Below are 25,036 nucleotides of genomic sequence, written 5' to 3'. Positions count from 1 at the left end.
ACCAGTTGAGGGTTAAAGAGACAAAGAAAAGAAATTGAAACCAGTTTCAGAGAAGAGATGTGTTTGTTAGTGGACGTCCCTAAGCAAGGCCATGGGAATACGCACGATGAGAACACTTCAAAGAAGTTTTTTGCTGACCATCAAACTGCTGCCCGAGTAACTTGTATGGATTTAAACTTGATAGAAAAAATTCAAGATTATTCTGTAGGCAATTTCTAGTGGTCATGAAATAGACGTGGAGAAATTTCAGAACTTCACTACTGCTACTGCAGAACTTTATGTGAAACTATATGATTGGTACCCGATGATTCCAGCCCTACATAAAATTTTAATTCATGGCCCAGCAATCATAAAACATGCTATTTTGCCTATTCAGCAACTCTGAAAGCAGGCAGTTCAGGCTAGAAACAAACATTTTCGACTTAGAGGGCGCAGTTCAGCAATAATAGCAGCCGTCTTCAAATGAACGACATCCTAATCGCGTCCTACAGCCAAAAGAATAATTTAGAGTCTTTCCTCTCGAGTTAACATCCCATCCTACCTACAAGAAAAAATAGACAGTCAGTTTCCGTCCATACAATGCTCCACACATAACAAAATTTAAGTCTGTAAGATAACATAACGTATTCTAAATTCATTTACAACTTCAAAACAGTGGCAGATTTTTGGAAAACTAACTTTACCGTTGGATTTCTCTTCGGACGGGGGTGTTGTTTAACATGTCACATGATCATATTGCCATTTAAAATAAACAAGTTGATTCCAATATGGCGGCCACCAAAATGGCGGACGACAACGTTAACACGTCATAAATGTTTCTCCATACCACAAACATTGATCCCAATTGATTTCGGATTGACTGCATTTACAGTTTCTTAAATATTTAGCCCGGTCCAGACTTTTGGCCAACTCTGTACAGTATATATATAAAAATGTGTATTGTTGTTTCTATTTTACGTTTATATTACTTTATATCCATAATTTGATGTAGCAAATGTTGATTAACCCTCGAGTAGTCGCGCCGCGGTCAAAAGCACCGCAGGGAAATTATTTTTTATCGTGTACCCACTCTGTTTGTCCGACAGACTCAACCGTCTACCTAATCTTACCCCTCACCTTCCCGAACATCCCTGCTCAATCACTCCCTTATCCATTGTTTAGTTTAAATACTATTGATTGTTTAGTGACTCTGCGGTGCTTTCCACCGCGCGCGACTAACCGTGTAATGTTTTTTTCTCAGTCTTTCGCTCTGCACATGACCTTTGCTTTGGAGTTGTTTTAAGCTTTATAAACATAAATATTATTTTAATGGATGGAAGAGAGGTCGACAAAGTTAAAAAAAAATGATACCAAGTGTGGAAAAAGAGGAAATTAGAAATGAACAGCTTAAAAGAACGGAGGGAAATGTTAGGAATGGATTATTCGGGTAAGTCAGCCATGATGATCTCGTGGAAGCTTTGTCTGATAAAGATGATAACAAAAAAGATAATGTAGAAGTTAGTGAACACGAAAATGGAAGTGAGGAGTCTGCGAGCCAGTCTGAAGATCTTAAACCCAGAAATGACCAGCGGTTCCCCGAATGTAATCAGCGTAGCAGAGACCGAAACAAGCGAAGACGAAGTGTAAAACAGTGTAAATTTGAATATAACCTAGAATAATTCAATGTAGTGTTGTATAGGTGAAGTTTCAAAATAATAGGACCATAAAATAATTTAATGTAAATTTGATTTGATTTGATTTGATTTCAATTTAGCGCCCCTTTCAGCATCAAGGCTATGTATGACGTAGACCTACTGCTTAACGTGAGATCCGAACCACATGAGCTCCCACCGGGAATCGAACGCGGAAGTGCCACGCCAAAGGAGCGTATGCTAACCGCTTAGCTATGAGTGAGCTATAATTGAATGTAAAATGTGCGCTTTGAAGCTTTGTTTTATAGTTATGTATATATAGTATTTATTTTACTAATATACTATTGCATTTCAAATTTTAGACGAACCAAAGAGTTGACAAAAACAAAAGATCGTCATCAGAATTAGAATTTTCAATAAAACCAGTGCGTAGTTATCTATCTAAATAAATATGTAACGAGAAAAACATTTTATTCCAAATAAGAAATAAAAAGGAAAACAGAACATGTCTAATAGTAGGTTCCACTAATAGTTACTACTGTAAAACATATTATAATAATAAATATTTTAATCCCTTTTAATGAGAAAATATACAAAATTACGTTTCTAATACAAGAAAAAATGTTTAAAACGATATTTGCAACACATTATGTTCGTGCGGTCCTTTCGACCGCGCGCGACTACTCGCGTTACTTTTTCAGCGCGACATCTCGAGGGTTAATAGCAAAACTAAGAATTTTCTCTTAAAATGTTTCAAAGTATTAACCATAGACAGATTAAAGCAATAAAAAATAATTAATACACAAGATAATTTTCTCTGATTTTCCTGACTGTTTAAAACTGCAGGACCAGGTTTCGGCTATAATGTATATTTTAAACTGATGGTAAACACAAATTAATTTAATTTAACCGATTATTTTATGATACTAAATGGTAAATATTTTTGTCCGGGTTTCAAGACTAAATATTCCACTGTGCGGCGTTTGTGTGATATTAGAGCCAATGATTGGCTTGGCTTTGGATGCATTTTTTTTATTTAAATTTGACATCTCACTTTCTCATAATGTGTATATTAATAGTTGTAGTAATGATTCCAGTCAGTCTTTAGCAACAATCATTTTCTTTTTTCCTTTTTCAACTCAAGCTCTGATTATAGTAATAATTCAAATTAGAAAATATGGAATAATATTTGTATGTTCATAATGTGTTACAAGTTTCTTACGCTTAACTTGAAGAATCTACATCTGTGCCTGAAACAAATCAACAACAAATGTATCAAAAACAATAAGTAATATCAGCTGTGAAAATCTGCCTTCAACATGGGGGGGGGGGAGTAGGAACGTTTCCATATTTTTTTTAAAGTGGTGTTCAAAATATTTTTGAAGTTGAGGAACAATGCTGTGAGGATCAGGGGAACAGAGTTATCTTCAACATTGGGAGGCGGGTAGATTTGAGGCTTGTTCTGGGGAACATCAATTTTATCTCACTTTTCCTTGTGGCAATTGGATACAAACCATCACATTTCTACCCAAAAATCTCATTTCAAATCGGATTATTGGGGGACTGTCCCCCCAGGTCCAAGATTGGAGGGGACATGTCCTCCTCATTCCGCCCGGGATTTGCGCCTGTGAGTAATATATATTCCTTATTTGATAAATGCATTTAATAACCCTAAAATAACATATATTCCAAGTATATTTCTTTGTTTCCTATATTCCTTGAATATTTGGCAAAATACTAGGAAAATTTATGATAAACGTTTGCGGCAGATCGTATTGTTTGTACTTAATTTAAATTGTTTAACAATTATGTAAAACCCACTATATTCAGCAGAATAGTACTTCAAATAAGAATATGAAAATGTTAAAAAGAATATTCTTAACAGTGCTTTTAAAAGTTAAAATGTTGCAAACATGTTTCGTTCATTAAAGTAAAAATTCAGGGAAAATCATATAAGTAAGGGCAAATTATATGTTATTGCAACATAATGTTCATGTTTTCGCACTATTTACGTATGGTGATCACTGCCCTTCTTAATACAAATTCCCCATTGTGTAACAAGCTTCTGGATGGCAAGATCTCTCCCTAAGTTTTAGATTGCATGTGAAAACAAAAATTCACGCCTGCATTATTGCATAAGCTTAAACATGTCAGACAGAAATATGTCTGTGATTCATCAATGTGGTGCAGGATATGAACGAAAGAAAAGCTTATTTAATTTCAAGGTTTACATTTCACATTCTTGCCTTTAGGTTTAAGAAATGAATGATGGCGTGCAATAAATGGCGAAAGAAAATTACTTAGCACCCATGCCCTAGGCGGGATTCAAATCCGCGAAAGATAAAGTCTTGCGATCGACTGCCTAATAATAGTCTATGTGTGTTCATTTCACACTTCATTAAAGTGCAATTTGGTCACTCTTCTTTTGAAACAAAAAGTTAGCTGAGGTAGTGAACGCCTCCCAGTAACATTTTTTATCACTTGATCATGTCAGTTGACTTGATTTGCCTGAATTAGGCCTGTTTTACGAAACATATTTGACAAGGACACGAACTCAGTTACATAGAAAAGAGTTAAAAACACGCACACTCTTCAGAGATTGTTTTCGCCTCGCATTCACTAGCTTGAAACCTTAGATCACTCAATTACAGAGTATACGAATAATGACAAGCAGCCATTTTCGAGGTACCTGGAAATTGTTTCGGACATCTTGATTGGCTAACCATCTGTTTCAGCGTACTTCATTGGCCATTCTATTCTCGATTGGAGAATGGATTAACATTACTTGTACAACTTCCATTTACTCTGCTCGATTTCATATCATCGTCTTGCCCACTCGACCATGTTGGTCGGCTATAGATAGGAAATGTATCTATCAAAAGAAACAGAAACAGTTCACTGATCATCACAAGCTAAAGTGTGTGTAACGTTCAAGGCAGTGCAAGTTTGACTACAAGTTGAACCTAAAACCTTTTATCCTCTTCGAATAAAGAAAAGTCGATCAATGAGGAAAGGGCATCGAAAATGATTGTAATCTTCTACAGAAAAGTATCATATGTGAATATACAAGGACAGGCCTGTACAAGTTACGTACATTTTATATCTCAATAAAGAACAATTTGTCCTCATTTATTAATTGCCCCTACAACTTCATTTATCCGAGTATTTGTTACAACTAATGTGTCCGTATAAACGAGGGTATTTCTTCTTCCGAATATTTTTCATGGATGAATTGATAAAATAAAAAATAAACTTGAGATGTGTAGGAATATTGTAACACGAAACTTCATGAGCTACAAAGAAATCGACTCATAAATTCGGGAGCAAATACGGGTATGGGACAAGATTTGAAGGCACCAAGCAAAGAAATATATAGAAAATGATAATGCGGAGAGGCAAGCTGGGGACTTAATGATACAGAGAAATTGAGGGGTGTAAAAATAACTGACACTCTTACTGGTATACTTTCTGCTGTATTATTATTTCCAACATTGTTCATTTGTGTATTTGTTTTTTGTTCCATTTTTCATAGATCTATTACAAGGACTCAGAGGAAGAACCTCATAAAGTATACTTTCCAGGAGACTGTTCTAGTGTGCCTTTGGATACCTTCACTGAGATTTTCCAAAATAGAATTCCATCTGACTGGAACAAGGAATGTGTACGTATTTCATATTAAAACCTGAAATTTAGAAAATTAACTTGATTGAAAGGAAATAAAATAGCTATATCGATCGGTTACATCGCTCCCATTCACAGACTCTAATTTTTATGGTGAAAAGTGGTTACCTAGTATTCAGTATCACAGTTATCACTGTAGTCAATACATCTGCGTGTTTCTCTTTTACCACAGTATACAGGGTGTTTCAAAATAACACCGACAACGTTTGGAAGGTGATTCCTGACACCAAAATAAGACAAAAATTATAGACCAACTTTGGTACACAAATGCTTCCTTTCGGAGTTATAAGCTGCCTAAAACATGAAAAAATTAACTTTAAAAGTCCATAGCTCCAAAACTATAGGACCTACCGTAGTCGGGTCAAGATTTCACTTAATAACTAATAAGTGCACTATCCAAAAACACATGTTTCAGAATCCTAAGGTGCTGTTATGTTCCTCTTTTATTCCAATTGTTTCTTTTAAAACGATTGTCTATCTTTTGTAAATATTTAATATTCTTTACTGTGTTTGAGAATAAGTAGGGAAATAAAAATATGTTTATCAAAATAAGAAATTCAAAATAATCTTTAAAAATATAATTTTTCCGCTACTAGATCCCAATTACACATTTCTTTCCATCTCTCTTCGGGACTCCCATGTATTCCTTTCGCGCTCTCCTATGGGTAACCGACCCTTAGGCTGTAAAACCTCAACAATGCCAATTGTTAATATAAACTTTATAAGCTAAAACATATATTTGCTTTCTAAGATATAGATGGAGATTAAGATGCTTCGAATGGATGCGGATGTGAATATGATATGTAATATCCGAGCAGACCTCTATCTGTTGTTGTGACTTGAGTCAAAAGAAAGAAAGAAAGAAACTTGTAAACGAAACAGAATATTCTCTAAAAACCAGAAAGTTCTCCTGATTTTGCACCTTATGAACTGTATGACTCTATTAAAAACAGAAATTGCTGAAATAAATAAATTGATATAGATACTATTTTGCTACTTTACTCTAACGTCGGATTTAAAAAATATAATAATAATAATAATAATAATAATAATAATGATAATAATAATAATCACCACGGCATGGCGCTTCCTCAGGTTGCGGATCGAGGGGAAGGCCTCTAGATATAGAGGTTAGCTGCGAATATACTGAATAAGCAGTCGCCCACAGACGATTAGGAGTGAAAAAAAGGAACTTGTTCAGAAACATTCACAAAAGCCTCGGACAAGGACTGATAACTTGGCACGACCTCAGCAAAAGAAAATGGACATGAGATTTGGAACATGGAATATTAGAAGTCTTAATAGAGCAGGCGCGTTAAAATCCGTAACGAGTGAGTTAGAGAAATACAGGATGGACCTAGTAGGAGTTCAGGAAGTTAGGTGGGAAGGAAATGGATATGTGAATTCCGGCCATTTTACGTTCTTTTACGGGGAAGGAAATAAAAATCGCCAGTTAGGAACAGGGTTTTTCGTTCACAAACGAATATTACCAGCAATTAAACTGGTTGAATTTGTTACTGACAGACTTTCTTTTATTACTCTTAAGGAACGGTGGTGTGATATTATTGTTTTAAATGTGCATGCCTCAACTGAAGATAAGGATGACGATATAAAAGACGGTTTTTACGAAGAAGTGAAACGGATATTTGAGCAACTCCCGCGATACCATATGAAAATTCTATTAGGAGATTTCAATGCGAAGGTAGGACGAGACGATATTTTCAAACCGATTATAGGGAACGAAAGTCTGCATAAGGAAAGTAATGACAACAGTGTTAGACTCGTGAACTTTGCAACATCCAAAAACCTAATCGTGAAGAGTACAAAATTCCCACATCGCGACGTTCATAAATACAATTGGACATCACCAGACGAAAAAACCCATAATCAAATTGATCACGTTTTAGTAGATAGAAGAAGGAAATCTAGCATAATTGATGTCCGGTCGTTTGATGTCCGATTGTAACACTGATTACTACCTGGTAGTAGCGATAATACGAGAGATTATCGTTCAATAAAAGTAATATTCAATGTCCGAAAACGGAGAAATTTAATTTAAAGAAATTAGAAGAGAGCAAGGTAAGAGAGAAATACCAGATTGAAGTTTCGAATAGATTCTCGGTTTTAGAAGATTCGCAGTTCACTAGTGTTGAGGATATTTGGATTTCCGAGATAGCATTAAAAGTTTTGCAAAAGAAAAATTGGGACACGCGGAAATACGTAGGAACAAACCATGGTTTGACCAGGAATGCATTAAACTAGTAGAGAAGAGAAAACAGGCAAAATTACGCTGGCTACAAAATCCGAATGAAATAACTACACAAAATTTCTCAGATATCAGGAGGCAAACTTCCAAAACTTTTAGAACAAAGAAACGCGATTTTTTGAAAGCTAAAATTAAGGAACTTGAAGATAATAGTAAAAATAAAAATATTCGGGACATGTATAAAGGGATCAGCGAATTTAAGAAAGGCTATCAACCCCGTGCTTATATATTAAAGAAAGCTGACGGAACATTTCTCACTGATACGGATAGCATCTTAAATAGATGGAAAGATTTCTTTGACGATTTGCTGAACACGCAGCCAAAAATTAATGTGCGTGGAGAAAAGGAGATACACACCGCAGAAGCGTATATTTCAGAACCCAACCAAATAGAAATAGAAACCTCAATAAAGAAATTAAAGAAACACAAATCTCCGGGTGTAGATGAAATTCTGGCTGAGTTAAGCTGGAGGCGAAAAATTGTGGAACAAGATACAGAAACATTCTCCTTATCTGGAAAGAGGAGGAATTGCCACAAGAGTGGAAAGAATCAGGAACCATTGTTCCAATTCACAAAAATAGCAACAAAATTGATTGTAATAATTATCGAGGCACTTTTCTTCTGTCAACATAATATAAATCCTCTTAAACATTCTATTAGCAAGATTGACGTCATACGCAGATGAAATTATTGGAGATTATCAGTGAGGATTTAGACGAAATCGATCAACTATCGACCAAATATTCATCATTTCCCAAATACTCGAAAAAAAGTGGGAATACAATATCCCGGTACATCAACTATTTATTGATTTTAGAAAGGCGTACGACTCGGTTTAAATGAATCTGAAAGTAAAGTCCGAGTAGGAAAATTGTTGTCCACGAGCTTTCACGTCGAAAATGGCCTGAAACAAGGAGATGGGTTGTCGCCATTATTATTTAACTTTGTGCTGGAATACGATATAAGGAAAATCAAAGATAGCAACCAGAGTCTAGAGTTGAACGGTATTCACCAGGCTATGGCATATGCTGATGATGTAAATTTAATAGGGGATGATAGGAGAGCAATAGAAAGAAATGCAGAGATCTTATTAAACGCTTGCAAGGACATGGGTTTAGAAGTAAATGCAGAGAAAACTAAATACATGGAAGTGCGTCGGGACCGTAATACGGCAAATTATGGATGCGTTAAAATATAAAATAATACTTTTGATAAAGTGGATACTTTCAAATATTTAGGATCAATATTAACAGACGAAAATCATATTCACGAAGAAATTAAATGTCAACTAAAAGCAGGGAATTCGTGTTACTATTCGGTTAAAAATCTCTTGTTGTCGCGAATTCTGTCGAGGAATTTGAAGCTTAACATATATAAAACAATAATCATGCCTGTTGTTCTGTATGGTTGCGAAACATGGTCGCTTACTCTGAGGGAAGGACATAGACTGAAAGTATTTGAGATCCTCAGACGAATATTCAGACCCAAGAGGAACGGGAATGGGGAATGGCGAAAACTTCATAACGAGGAACTACATAATTTATATGATTTACCCAACATTGTTAGGGTCGTCAATTGTGGCTTAGGTGGGCAGGTCATGTAGCTAGAATGGAAGAAAGTAGAAACGCTTTCAAAGTCTTGACTGGAAGACCAATCGGAAAACGACCATTAAGTAGACCTAGGCGCAGATGGGAGGACAATATTAAGATGGATCTCGCAGAGATAGGAGTACAAAGTAGAAACGGGCTCCAATTGGCTAAGGATAGAAGTCAGTGGAGAGCTTTTGTGAACGCGGCATTGAACCTCCGGGTTCCATAGGCCATAGAGTTAGTTAGTTGGTTAGTTAATAATAATAATAAATAAATAAATAAATAAATAAATAAATAATAATAATAATAATAATACATTTAGTGCTACTAAACAGTAATTAAAAGTTTCAGTGCTACTAAAGAGTAATTAGACGTTTTAAAATACTACTATTTAAAAAAATGTGAAGATAATACTATTTAGTTGAAGTAACAGAGTTTATACCTAGGTAGTTGAATTTCTTACATTTATCAACGATCCAGGCATCTTTCGGGAATTTACCGGGCCTGAGAAGATGCCAATTGATTGTATAAAGGCCCCTCAGCGCCCATGGCCTGCAAATTAGAAAGGGGAAAGGAACTTGAGGAAAATACCATTAAAATAAACAATCGTCGAAGCTTCCTTTCCATAGAGGGTTTTTATTCCAGGGCGCTGTTTCCCTTCCGTCTATTGCCCCTAAGTAGTCTTAACAGTCAAGTTACAAACTAGCATATTACGTAAATTCATGCTAGACCTAATATGTGTCATTTGCAGACTATTCCTAGTAACGTTTTTAGCCTCAACGCTACTAGAAAAAAGTGGGGAATACTAATTCCACTTACCTGTAACACTGAATGATACCCACACTAACATGAAAAACTTAATTCTTAGCAACTGTTTGATTATTGAGCCTTTAAAAAAGGATTTATTGTTTTTAATTTATAAATCATTTTATTTTAAATGAACTGTTAAAAAATTCTAATTTATGAAAATTTCCTTTTTAACCTAATCTTCAATTTAAATAAGTGTTTTTGCAAGGTTGCCACACACTAATAGGACATACCCAGATCCAAATCTACAACCAATGGGGACCTGCACCCCCTAAATTTTCCTTGACCCTTCGACCTAGGGTTGCCCCCTTTTGAAAATGGAAATACCGAACGCCCTCCTGGAGTACGTATACTCTTAAGATTGTGGCATCATCGCTCGTCAAAAAATGGGAACAACTTGAAAGTGGTTACTTCACATAAAATTGAACGGTTTTGAGTTCGAATTTAATAACTTAAGTTACTTTTGAAGCACTTATTAAACTTACTTATTCCAGTTTTGGTTGAGTCGGCACTGTAACTTTTGTAGTCTACCATCAATAATGCGTGGTATTTAAAACAGAAAAGCAGATATAATTGGCAATTTAATTATGGCATGCACACAATATACGAAAGGTAAGTCTTACCAGCTTTGTTGGGGCTGGTAATGTTTCATAATGCCTACATACTTTTACTGGATCCTGGATGCATTATTTAATTGGAAGATGAAACAGTGCTAGCTGCACTCTTGAAAATACTTTTGAAGATACTTTTGTTGACCTTTAGCAGTTTTGATAAGTTCAGTAAATTTTCCTGCCTTCAATTCTTCAGCAAATTCCGTACACAAAAGGTCGATATCAATTTGCAAACAATACCATCACTGCGACGGAACAACAAATTCATTGCGGAATGGAATTGTGCTATGTGATCAGGCGGTGGTCAAATGCGGTTCCCAGATTCAGTTAAATCTACTTTACACGGAAATAAAAAAAATAATCTGAATAGATCAGAGAATAGGACTAAGATGAAAAATTACCGGACATTTAACGTCCGGTTTTGAGATCGTACCGGACACCGGACAAGGAGGTAAGAACCGAACTGTCTGGTAAAATACCAGAAGGTTGGTAACTCTATTTCGACCTGAATACGTATTATGTGCTATATTAATACATAAAAAGTACAATTTAGATATTTTTAAGAGATAATTCATTTTAAATGAATTTCAACACCTTTTAGAAAATATGAGATGAAGAAATGTAGAAAACAGCTAATAGATTAAAAATAAAAGATACACGTTTTTCAGCAAAATTTTTATACAAATTTCTTGGTAATCCCTCTATGATATTGTAGATAAAATGTAATGAGTAGAAGTGATGGTTATTGCAGTAAGTGAAATGCCGCGAAAAACATGGATTTGAAAAAGGCCGAAGTCAGGAAGAATGCAAACAATTTCAAAATCCCCAAATTCTGATTGAAGTTCGAATTTTCTTTGTGTGCCTAATAGACATCTAGAAGAGCATGAAATTGACAACTCGGTGAGAAGCAACAATGATGATAAAAACAGCGTTCATGGAAGGTTTATTATTATTATTATTATTATTATTATTATTATTATTATTATTATTATTATTATTATTATTATTATTATTATTATTACTAGATGCTAGGAAAATGGGTATTATTAAGCCATGTTTAAAAGCTGATATAAAAGATCTTCGGGATACTTAAGCTATATCAGGACGCCACTTATCACTATCTGTTCCCCTTTTATCGCTCTATGAGTGGTTTTCAACCTCAGTACTATCACGACCCCCATTTTATCACATCTTGTTGCCAGTGACCCTCTTATAATTTATGGTTTGTAATAAGCCTGTGTGGGATGTTTAATATACGTATTGCGGAGATCTCACGATATCCATCTATTTCTATAATAGTAGAATCCACTTCTTATATATAGTGGATACAGTAACCTCCCTAAAAGTGAATGGATTAAAACCAAATTTTATTAGTTCATTCATATTACAAATATCGAATCCAATCCGTCATACTGTTTCAAAATGGAGGCCGTTTGAAAATTTTAAAGCTTTCTAACTCCCTTAATTTTGGAACATATGAAAAAAATAAAGTTATTTCTAATTTTGGTTAAAAAATTTGGACAGTTGTTAAAAAGTTATTGAGTATTTTAAATGACTTGATAATGTGCGTCACGAAGATTGAATCGGACATTGCCGCATTAGTGAAATCACACCATGCTCAGGTATCTCATTAGCTTTCAATTTTAATTGTATTTCAATATGTAGTTCTCATTAGTTTCACATCGCACCTCTTTGGATTTTGAGTTTAGCGTCCCTTTCAAAATCGGAAAAATTTCGAAAAAAAAATCACCCCCATGAGAAATGACATGTTATGTTGTAGGATTGTTATTGAAATATTTTTTATGACTTATGAATAAAATCGTCTGAGCAGTTTTTCTTTTTTATTTTCTTTTCATTTTCTTTTCTTTTCTTTTCTTTTCTTTTATTTTCTTTTCTTTCTTTCTTTCTTTCTTTCTTTCTTTCTTTCTTTTTTTTTTTTTTGAGAAAGTGGTTCGATAACAAATATCACCTCTTATGAGCTTTGTCAGGAGAAATTACTTTGTCAAGTTACGAGGGGGAGTCCGAAATTAAGTTTTCCCAGGGGACTGTGGACAGAGATGGGGATGCAAGACCAAAAATAGCATGTGACATTAAAGATCAGACGTACCTTTATTTTTCCACATAAGTACCACGCACATTGAATTATTTGTCGTACTGGTATATAACCTTCAGAAAGCCTTCCAGGAAAAATTCAGGACTCTGCATACGGAAGAAGCTTCGAACAGCTTCGAGAGTCTTCTTCAAAGCCGGAAACAAATGGAAGTCACTGGGTGCGAGATCAGGACACCCCCATTGCTGTTCGTTTTCCCGAAAAAAAAACGAGAGAGGAAACTTATTTTCGGACTCCCCCTCGTATAAGATAAAGTATTTATTAATGGAATATGAACCAATTCGCTTGGATAGTGTTTGGGAAAATTGTTCGGCAAAATTCATCTACAAGAATAAACTTCTTTCGTTTGTGTTTTTAGTAGAAATGAAATCTACTGTATTAGTAACTTAACAAATTCGTGTCCAAAATCTGCATTTGACATAAGTTTAAGTAGTATTTTTAAGGGGGTGTTTGTTTGTTCTCATTTCCTACGTTCAAAATTTAAGAGGAACGTTACATAGACACTCCTTCCCTTCACAGTGTATTATATTCAACTAATCCCTGATTCATTTTTCTTTCTTTTTTCAGAATGATGTATAACAAGTTAACCTAATTTCTCTCTAATTTTCCTGTAGATGGTTCTTGTGCTGGCGTCCTGGAAACAAACAAAAAAGCATTATCTTATGTGATTCTGTAGTAGCGTTAAATTGTGAATCTGTAAATGTAACGTTAATAATAAATTTTGTATATACAATATATCGACCAGGATATCGTATATTTCATTTTTCTGGAGAATGTCAACGGGTTTAATGCCATGTATCGATACATGGTACAAATTGTATATCTATTTTTTTTATTTAGCTTTATTTAGAAATCTACTAGAAGCACTCACAATTCTATCAGTTACCTGTCAGCTCCTTTCTCTCCCATTGAGAAGGCAAGCAGCATTCTGTGGTGTCAGAGAGCATTCAGGAGGCCGCGATGGCTCAGTGGCAAAGTGTTCACTTCTGGGAGACGGGATACCTGGATCCAGGCCCGCAACCAGAGGGGCTAGGAGGCCTGGCCACCCCTAAATTTTCGTGGCCCCTCTAGACTTCAATACAAAAGGCACAATTTAGATATTTCTAAAAGAATTTTTAATGACTTGGGCCCCTCTAACACATTCATCCCTCCCCCCCCAAACCTCTGTGGCTGGTTTCGGGCCTGCCTGGATCGATCCTAACTTTCATGATGTGAGCTTTGTAATGGACAAACGCAGCATATGTGGGTTTTCCCGGGGTCTTCCTGTATGTGGGGCTTCCTCTCACTTTGATCATTTCACCATTATCAGTAAACTGCCGGAAATACAATTAAAAAAATACACACGCATAGAAGCTACCAAATTATCCGATCATTCTGATGGTCAAACACTTCCTATCAAAATATATTTTCAATTGCATCGAAGCAAATAGCGGCACTGTTGCATTGTTTACAAATGAAATAAGGAAACATTCGTAAGCGATACAAATGAAGTCGGTCAATTTCACACAACCAATGTTTTCACCTAATTTTTCTGCCACTAATATTTAAATAAATTGTGTGATTTTTAAGAAGTAGAATATTTTGTGTGTTGTTTTCTTATAAAATGAAATATAATTAAGTGATCCAACTATTGAATAAGAACGAATCATACTGTATTTACATACGCTACTTTGCAGTGTACAACGAAACGAACATTGACCTTACTTGGTAGTTTAATTCAGAGAAATCATTCAAATTAGAAAATCCTTCCAAAACATCCAAATTAGAAATTCTTACAAATCTGCCATCCGTAATGGGTTAAAAATAACTAACAATTACCTTTCATTAAATCGATCACTCTCGCCGAACACTTTTATTGCCAGAGAGGCAATAAAAAATGCATACCTATAGGAGCTTACAAACCATCCGACCATTCCAATAGTCAAATACTTCCTGACAAAATATATTTTCAATTGCGTCGAAGCAAATAGCGGCTTTGTTACATTGTTTACAAATAAAGCAAGGAAAGATTGGTAAGGTTAAAAATGAAGTTGGAATATTTCACAATTGAGGAGTTCTATGTAATAGGGGCCCATACATAGGCCCTTTTTTTCTTAGGTAGACTGCATTTTTAAATTCTTTGGTATTAATTCTATAAACCTGCAAAATTTCATTCCGATATCGTAAGTCTTGATGTTGCTACAGTGAAGGGATTGAGATCGCCGGGAGACGAAAGCGAGTAATTGCTGTAGTTATGTTGGTGAATTTAACATGTCGCAATGTGCTAGCACGAATTCGATATAATTCCAAGAAACAGAAGAGAGTTAAATATGTTCAAGGAAACATTTTGCTCCTGGATTACCATGAAATTTGCAGTTACATTGAAACATATATTTCGTGTCAGAAAAAAACATGAAATTAAATTTTTGAGTTTTACGTCCCACGATTATGCCGGTTAGGCTAAAGGAGACAGTGATAATGAGCGATGAATGAAATGGTGGAATGAAGAAAGTGGGAGGAAACAGGAGAACCCCGAGAAAACCCACGCACACGGTGTTTGTCTACCACAAAGTAAACTCGGCGGGAGCAGGGTTTGAACCCGGAACCCCAAGCACCAGAGGTGAACGCTCTACCACTGAGACGTGTTTTCACTCAACGGAAAGAAAGCAATTGCCCCTACTGTGAGATTCTGCTTTTTAAGCCCATGCATCAGAAACAGCAAATACGTGCAAGTGTCTCACAATGACAAGAAGTGTCGATTGCAAAATGGAAAGTGAATGCGCTCGAAGAATCGAAATGAGGATGTACATTTTGATCAGCGGCCATTTTGCACAGGGTAAATTTAGATAGTTGAGACTTGTACCGTCTTCTTTCATTTCCCAACAGCTTTCCAACGATAAGCTACTTGACCTTCCTTGCCATTTGAAAATTTTGAGTAGGACACCGTCTGGAACCCTGTGGAGGGCCCTGGGATAAATACTTTTACTTTCAGTCATTGTACTTCTGCACAGGGGAATTTTAGAGAGTCGAGACTTCTTCCATCTTCTGTCTTTTCCAAACAGGTTTTCAACGATATGCTACTTGATCCCCTTACAATTTGCAATTTTTTAGTAGGACCTCCGCCTGGGACCCTGCAAGTAACCCTGGGACAACACTTTTTGCTTTGATACATTGTACTTTTAAAATAATTAAACACGTGTTACCCTGTTTTGGCCTCTGTATCACCGTTTGCGATTTCTAGGGGTAGAAACGGATTTTCTGGACACCCTGTATATTCATATAACTCGCACAGTATATGCATTCGGAATTTTTTTTATTACAGTTTTGTAATAGGCGTCATTAGTGCTTTCGATTGGTGTATAAACTATCTTCCACTTCGATATATAATCTCCCTCTCTTTCCTTGTAAGCGGAAAAAAGTGCAGTACGTATGTAGCATAGTAATATCATATTCCCCATACAGATTTCCATAGTTAACATATGAGTTCCATATATTTGTACAATGTACCGCTGTCCAGATAATGGATTTTTCTCAGTGCATTTCTACTATATAACGATGAATGTTAAAACCGGAAGTGGCTATGGTACCTAATCCTACTAGGTAGAAAGTTAAATCGATTTGGAGAACGCTCCTAGCTGTCTCTTATAGTTTTTGCTTTCTTTAGATCAATATTGAAACCGGAAGTTGTAGTAGATTTCTATCATTTCCGGTTTTTAGTAGAGGGGTAAGAACGGAATTGAAATATATACTTTGGACGCTTAATCGATTGCAACGCAAACCGCTTCTCGCTATCTATGACCATTTTTGTTACATAGGTATCAATGTGAAAACTGGAGGTTGTTAATTTGTACAAATTCCGGTAGATGGCTCACTTCAACGAACTCGATTACTAAATTTTGATCCTTTACATCTTCGTTAAAATTGGTGATGATCCATCAAGTAAATTATGAAAGTTTTATATCTCTCGAATGAATAGACACATGAACAGAGTAAATTTATGAAAGGGTTTTGGTAAAACAAACTCCTTAATAAACTCAAAAATTATACTTCCAAAGGAAAAAAGTACTTATACATCGTATCGTACATAAAAAGCATATAGTTTTGGTAACGCCTTCGATGAACAGTTCTAGGAGAAACATCGCCGCTGCGAGTTGGCAACTCTGCAACCCGCATGGAACATGACACACACAAAGTTTGCCTTTGAGATCCCAATGCGTCGTTTACTCCTGCAGACAACGAACGCTTGGTATCACCAAGGCCTCTGCTTGATAACAATTATACACGAGATGATGAGCAAGAATCACGGAGACAAAATGCTCACGTGAGCATTAATTATACTATTATTTCTCCTTGTTTTCTCCGAGATAATTATAACCTTCATATTCTTTTTTTTTTTTCCTCTTCTATCACATGAAGCTCTGGGACTGACAACGTGAAGTTAGATTAAAAGGGACAATTTCAAGAACGCATCTTTCTATTTCACACAGCAACACGAAACGTGGTTCTGAAGGGAATTCAATTTTGTTTTCCTTCTCTCATCAAATATATACAAAAAATGATAAATATTTATATTTACGAAATATTTTGCCTCTTTTTAATGCATTACTCTCACATGGTGTAAGATTAACCGCAACTCTTCTATTAAAAATGCTTTAATATTAGTAACGAAAAGAATTATTCGAAGATAAGACTTGTAGGAAACATAGATTTCATTAAACTAAATAAAATTATACAGGGTGTTACAAAAAAAAGTGTCACAATATTTTGGGAACTGATTGCTCATATCTAAATAAGAAAAAAGTTCATATGGACCTGTGGTCGGAAGTAGCCTACATAGTTTCGGAGCTGTAGGTTGCCGAAAACATGAAATAAGTGAACTTTAAAAGTTCATAGCTCCACTACAATGGGACCTATCGTAGTCGAGTCAAGACATCATTGGAGAACTGGTATGTGAACTATCCAAATATCCATGTTTAGGGATGCGCACGAGACGAGTCAAGACAGGATTTTCCTGACAAAATTCGAGAAATATACATTTTTCGAGTCGAGACATCACTTTTACAGCAGAGTTTCGAGACGAGACAGCCACAAATCTTGTCTCGTGCGCATCCCTATCCATGTTTAAGAATGTTCCAGTACTTGCACACTAATTTTTAGAGAGGTAGGTGGAGAGTGATCAAGTACTCCCAAACAGCCCCTCTAACAACGATCGTGTAAGTACCGGAAGTTTTGAAAGATGGATATTTGGATAGTTCACATATTAGTTCCTCAGTGATGTTTTGACCTGACTACGATTGGTCCTATAGTACTGAACTATGGACCTTTAAAGTTTATTTTTTCACGTTTTCCGCACCCCGTAACTACGAAACTATACACTTCCAACCACAGGTTCATATGAACTTTTTTCTCTTATTTTAATGGGACAAAATATTGGGACAAATTTTTGTATACGTATCAACTGTAAATAATCCTTATGCACAGGAATCAAAATATCCAGGGCACCAGGTCGCCATTGCGACTGAAAATACGATTCTGATGGTAAATTTAGCGGCTCTTGCAGCAGCAAAGTTATATGACACATGAACCCACAGCTTAACATGGGATCCGAACTATATGAGCTTCCACCGGGAATGAAATCCGGGCCTCCCACTCCAAAGGTACTTATGCTATGAGAGAGCTCCGTGACTGCAAATAGAAGCTTGGCGCCTGGTTAATTTAGGGCTACAAATTGTATCAAATTAAATTTATATTACTATGGTGCTTAGTTTTCAGAAGTGGTGCGTAGCTCAGAAGAAATTTTTTCGATCACTTGTGATAGTTAGTTTTTGAGAAAATGAAAAAAAATGTAAACCTTAAAATATATGTCGTAAGATAACCACAGCACATACTAACATGAAATCGAACTGAATGTACAGTAATCGAACTTTTTATTAGCAAGATGACAGTACACGTATGGGTAATGAGCATGGGCACCCGAAGAAAATTTTCTAGGGGGCATCTCTCTGGTTGCTATATTACGTTTGGTATATTTTATTTGTATTAAGAAAATCTTTAAAAAATTAATACATTTTCGTGAGCTAGAGGGGTCCAACCCCTGTCTCATTTCGAGCGCCCATGGTAATGAGACATACTCCAAAATCATGATTAATTCTTAAACTTCAATCTGAACAAAATGACATGGTACAGGGTAAATTCTTATGAGAAGGTTTCGAGAAAATTAATCTCGTTTGGCGATTTCATGATCGTCACAGGGGTTGAAGCCCCAGCCTTAGATATGTCCAATTAAGCTTCCGAAGTCGTAGGAATGATAGGTCTACATTCCTTACGACGAGGAGACCTATAACACTGAACTATTGTGGCCATCAAAGAAATCAACTGTGCGGCAGTAATTGCAAATCACACCTATTTACTTCAGCAATCCACAAAAGGGCAAATCAATCCAATAAGAGGGCTACCACGTCTTCATTACAACCGATAAAGAAGGGTAAAGTGACGCCAATCACATTGTTTACTAAACACACACTTAGTTTCACGTGTTGAAAATAACAAAAAGATATAAGAAAGTGTAAAAACTTGAATATTTCTGAAATAGTTATATGTATGGCCATAATTAACTTAAGTTTCGACTATGAAAACTGCACCTCGAAATTCACGCAACTCTCACCACGACTCAACTCATAACTAGTAATCTTGTGACATTACAGCCAAATTAAATTCTTGTGGTAATCATAGGGACAATAGCTTTACTATTTCTTAGAACATCATAGAGATCCATTGTTGGTAAATGGTAAGTGTTTCTGACTTAAGTGTTGGGGACCTAACGGTTCAATTTCCGCTGGAAGTGCATGTGATTTAGATCCCTACGTTAATACTATTGGACACCCAATAACATCTTGCTTTCTCGTTTCATTTATTTACACTAGGATGCAGTGGCGGCCGGTGGATTGTGGTTTCGGGTGTTGCAGTACGAACGATCGGAGACAGAAGATATAAAGTGGACTCATTAACTAATCAGCATAACTTTAGATGCAAATGCTATGTGACATCTTAAATTAAATAAAATTCTGTTTTTTAAAAAATAAAAAATGCAAAACATTTAATCCGATTAATCACCTTATTTAATTAGTAAGGTCATTCTTCTGTCTTTGATTGGAACAAATCTGCCTAATACATGCTGGTTGAATTCTTGTATTCTTACTGTCAGGTCTTTGGCGATGGAAAGCATAACCAAAGGTGATAATCTTTCTTGGGACATTCAATTTCTTGAAATTGTCAATTCTTTTTGATGTGAAAAAAACTTTTCTTCTTTTACTGACACCATAGGTACAGTTTATATTAAATTCAGAAGCTTTATAGATTCACTAAATATTTTTTTCTAAATTAGTGTGAACAAGTCATTCCAGCAAACTCAGTCCCTGACAGTGATCCGAATTCCTCTTCAGTGTAGACTGAAGAAAGTTCGTAGCAGAGATTAATGTTATAAAAATGTACATTGAACACGCTTTATTCACAAGTTATCTAGGAAAATTTAAAATAAAATGTGGAAATGTAAATTTCCTTTTAAGGAATTTTATACATTTATTAAGAGTGGAAAAGGACTTCTTAAAGCAATTTCCTATAGTTGAAGTAGAGACTATGGGCCTTATGCAGAGACGTTTTGACATGTGATTAGTGCCATACTAAAGAGTTCGACTAACATATATTTCATGCAGTAATAAGGCCTTTAGTATGACGCTAATAATACTTCAAAACGACTCTGCATAAGACGGTATATGTTTAAAGAGTGAATTTCATTTTCCAAATCCAAAATTGTCACGTAAAGATTATTAAACTTTTGTTCATCTGTTTCGATAATTTTAAAGAAATGGTAGCTACTGGTAAATACAATAAATTGATCAATGCCGATTGATCAATTTTAGTTTCTCATTTATAGCACAATGTATTTATTAAGCTTATTAGTGAATGTTCTAAGGACATACAGAATATATGTGTTAATGAACTTTTGTTCACGATAGTACATTTACTTTCCATGGATAGGTCCGAACAGAGATACTTCACGCTGAGATCTATATCATAGAGAATTGTGAGGAAGTGCCGTTTTTTTTATTTTACAGAGTTGGCAACCCTATTCATATATCAACACACACACACACACACACACACACGCACACACAGGGGGCGCGGTGGCTCAGTGGTAGAGCGTTATCCTCTGGTGCTTGGAGTCCCGGGTTCGATCCCACCCCCCGCCAAGTGAACTTTGTGGTGGACAAACACCGTGCTCGTGGGTTTTCTCGGGGTTCTCCCGTTTCCTCCCACTTTCTTCATTCCACCATTTCACTCATCTCTCATCATCACCGTCTCCTTTAGCCTAACCGGCATAACCGTGGGACCTAAAACTTAAAGATTTCATTTCATTTTTTACACACACACACACACACACACACACACACACACACACATGTGCGTAAAAGAAAAAAACTACATTCCAAATCATCCGTCTTGGTTGTTACGCAATGCACGATGAACACAATATACTTCCACATGAGGCGAAACAATGTTCTGGAAAGCAACCTTGAAACCCGCCAGATATAGGAACAACATGTTAGCTGGGAGGGGTCCAAAGTATTTGAGGAAGGTCCAATACGTCTACGTAATAACGAACCTGTCTTATACTGTACCCGAAAAGATAAGTAATTCTTAATTACTGTCACCTATATTTTTAGAAAAAATGATAGAACGATTATTTCTATAAGAAAAGAAAGAGTACATGATGAGGCGTAAAATAAAATATTTAGCGTACACAAATCATTTCTCTGTTAAACAAGTATCGTTCGTTAGGAAAGTCTACAAAGGTTAGTCAAGTTTCGAAATTTTTGGGAGGTCCGGACCCTGTGGACCCCCTCCTGGCTACGCTTCTGAGTTTGCTAACTAGTTCCAAACTCAATGTGGCGTTCCCCACCATACAGTTTTATCAGGAATATAAAATATACTTATTTTATAAAAGAAATATGTATCCACAGAGAGGAGGGATTCTGCATATTGACTTATTAATATTTGGTTCATAAATTACTGTAGAAGAAAACTTCATTATCTCTATAAGCTAAGAATTAACTTGTAAATGCGGATCTCCTTTCATTTGATTTCTGCTCTACTACATATTTTCTTTCTTATTTTGTAATTCTGCTATCACTTTTTTTAATTGTCATTATATTGATTTGCCTCAGTTTAAGTACCGTAATTTAAAAATATGAATGCATAAAAACAAATTCCCTTTGTTAATTGCTACTGAAATAAAATTCAGAGAGCTTATTTAGTGGGAAAAACCTTCTAATTTAATGGAAACCGTGCTGTGTTGCAGAAGCACTGCAACGACCAGACCCTTTAACTTCTGAGATAGGGGAAAGGAGACTTAACATTCGCTCCAATTGCCGCGTTGAAGGAATCTGGTTGCTGTATGCTCGCTGCAACACAATATAAATTAGAGACTCTGTGACGGATTATTTTTCGCTTTTTAAAACGGATTAACGAAACGGACAGTTACAGAAGTAAAAAAAATGTTATTTAAACTATATATGGGAGTATTAGAAAGTATTTTTTCTGTTCTTTACTACTATTGCTAATAATATTTTTTCTTGAAATACTTTGGTCGTTGCGCGACTGTTAGGAAGGTTTTTTTTTTTTTTTTTTAAACGAGTGCGAATATTAATTATTTGATTTTCCTGATTTCTTCTTGAGGTCTATGGAAATGTTCGTTTCTTTTGGGAAAAGTTCTGTGATTTAATGTTAAAAACTCAAATTTAATTTAAGGAATTTTATATTGATATAAATAAAAATTCACTTTTACAAAGCAAGGAAACTTTAAATAGAATTGGGAAAGAAATCAGTATAATTAAATAACCATTATTACAATTGATTTCAAAGTAAGTAGATTACTATTTCGACTATGGGCAAACAAAATGACAAACAAAGATGTCACAGAGTTTTAAATACCTTAAGAAGTATGTTGATATCACTAAAAATCGGTGCCAATCTGTCTTCAGCTTTGGGGGGAACGGGTAAGACCGTTCTCATTTTTTTAAACGATGTTCAAAACATTTGCAAGTTGAAAAACAATGCTGTGGAGGATCAGAGTTGTCCTCAACGTTGGGAGGCGGGCAGATTTGAGGCTTATTCTGAGGAGGAAAGATGAGACTTATATTACGGTAGGTGAATTTAATTTCTAAGGTGAACTTGTTGTATATTACACAGCAAGGGACATCAATTTCATCTAGCTTTCCTTTGTGACAGTCGGACACAAATCATCACATTTTTCCCCATAAAACACATTTCGAATCGGATTATTGGGGGGAAAGTCCCCCAGTTCAAAGATTGGGGGACATGTTCCTCTCATCCCCCTGGGATTTGCGCCAATGTCACCAAAATTACCTCGATGCTGGAAATAGACGTAAAAACTCCGAGGAAAATACCATAGACAGGTAACATAGCGCCCGGGATTCTGGAGTTCTAAGCACAAGTTCTAAACTGCAGAAGTTTTAAAAAAATCAACAGAAATCTTAAAAAATTTAATAGTTTCTTTAGAATACAAGCTAATTCTTGAGAAAGAGTACACTTTTCGATTACTTTAGAAGATAGCGTTATGTTTTAGGAAATTATAATCTCTTTCTTTTTACCCTTCATGTTTCTCTTTCTACTGAATTTCTAGTCTTCCAAACTATGCTGTGCGGAAAGTCTCATAGGACACTGCACCAATATTTCCATATGATTTCTTTTAGAAATGTCTTTTAGTCATTGTTCAGCATGTCCAAAATTGTTCTAAAGTGTTCTATTAGTGATCAAGAAATGTCTAGAATACATCTTAACAGTGTTTAACAGTTCATCAATATATATTGATGAACATATTGATGATATATATATTAGGGTGGTTCAATTTTTCCAGAAGCGTTTGTTCTAATTAAGACACATCTTCAATTTGTACCACAAAGAGTTCACTAACGAAATTGTGTGTTCCTTGTCCAAAATTTAGGGGTCTCCCCCCAAAATGATTTTCTTATCTTCAAAGTAATTTTGAAACGGCTTATATGCAGATACACAACACTTCGATACGAAACAAATCACTATGTGTTTACGTTTTTCGACGTTGACCGGGTGCATCCCTTCGTTTCCCCCCATTTTTAAGGGAAATGATTATGCCAGTACAAAAGTAGAAATGCAAAAACTTATTAAATGTATCTGCAATGCAAGTAGCGTCTAAGGATGAACATGTCGAACTTGTAACATTTCACGTCAAACAAACTAAGACTTCTGAACGGATGGCATATCTTTGTGATACTTTGCAACCAACTTTAGAAGGTACTGTTTCTGGGACTCATCCTTCGTTAGGCAATTGTTAAAATTAGCAACAAGAGCGATCGCACTCTCAGCAGCGTCGTTGACAACTGCCATGCTTTTGAGATCATTCTTAAATTCGTGGTATGTAGAATCATCCTTACATGTTGAAGGATCTATTACGAGAAAGGTAAGAGACTTTTCTTGGCCATTTGGATGTCTTGCGCCCGAGATCTTTCTCGTCTTCTCGGTGGTGCAGTCTTGGAGAGCTGTAAAGAGGTAAGTCTTCCTCTCCAACTCTTTTATTCCTTTCTCTTCTGGCATGTCCAATTTATCCACCACCTTCCTTTTTCCTCGTAAGAAACTCGTTAATCAAGGCAAGAAAGGCAAGTCCCACTAATTATTTCAAGAGACACCGATGTTTCTGAAGAGCATTGAAAGCCACTTTGGCAGTGACCCGATCTGGTAGACCAGCTTCAAGGTCCTTCATTGAAGTCAAAATCATTTTTCGGAGCGTAAGCAGTGATTGGTGCCTCGTGTCAGTATAAAGAGTACAAAAGACTGACGAAGAGATTAACGTTTGTAAGTTAACTGCATTATGTTCATTCGTAGTTAGTTTCAGCTGTTTCCGGAAGAGGAATGTCTTTTTCATATAAATATGCTTTGCCATCCATCTACCATGAAGGAAAGCACCAGAGGTTTTAATGCGAACTCCTCCTTCAGACTGTTCACCCAAGAAGGCATACGAAATAACCAGAAATTCTTAGTAATCGTCACACGGATGAGCAGAAAATTCAATTGTATTTTACAGGAAACTCAATGCTCGGAGTTTAGGTCTGCTAGGTTCCCTGATTCCGATAACCTTTTCCGCAGATCAGGATCATCAAGTGCAGAGCTCCAATAATTATGGTCAAGAGAATGCCATTGCTCCTTTAACTTAGCAAATAGGGAGATGTTCGAATCCTGTTGAAGAACCATATTCGTACTTGAAGACGTAGGGCAAAATGGCTTCCAAAATGTGATGCCGGCAGGCCATC

General features: G+C 35.8%; 1 protein-coding gene across 1 annotated transcript in view; it reads left to right on the top strand.

Moving 5' to 3' along the window:
* The window catches only part of LOC145671864 (prostatic acid phosphatase-like), a 45,488-nt gene extending 32,070 nt beyond the window's left edge, over positions 1 to 13,418 (top strand). The window contains exons 7-8 of the mRNA XM_081741091.1: positions 5,164 to 5,292; positions 13,263 to 13,418. Coding sequence (XP_081597217.1) covers positions 5,164 to 5,292; positions 13,263 to 13,274 — 141 coding nt within the window. The 3' untranslated portion in view covers positions 13,275 to 13,418. The remainder of the gene's footprint in view (positions 1 to 5,163; positions 5,293 to 13,262) is intronic.
* The last annotated feature ends 11,618 nt before the right edge of the window (positions 13,419 to 25,036 follow it).

Source organism: Thermobia domestica, chromosome 15, assembly GCF_964235325.1.
Source record: "Thermobia domestica chromosome 15, izTheDome1.hap1.1, whole genome shotgun sequence".
Classification (NCBI taxonomy): Eukaryota; Metazoa; Arthropoda; class Insecta; order Zygentoma; family Lepismatidae; genus Thermobia; species Thermobia domestica.
The sequence above is the reverse complement of the archived record's forward strand: the minus strand, read 5'-3'. Positions and strand labels throughout refer to the sequence as shown.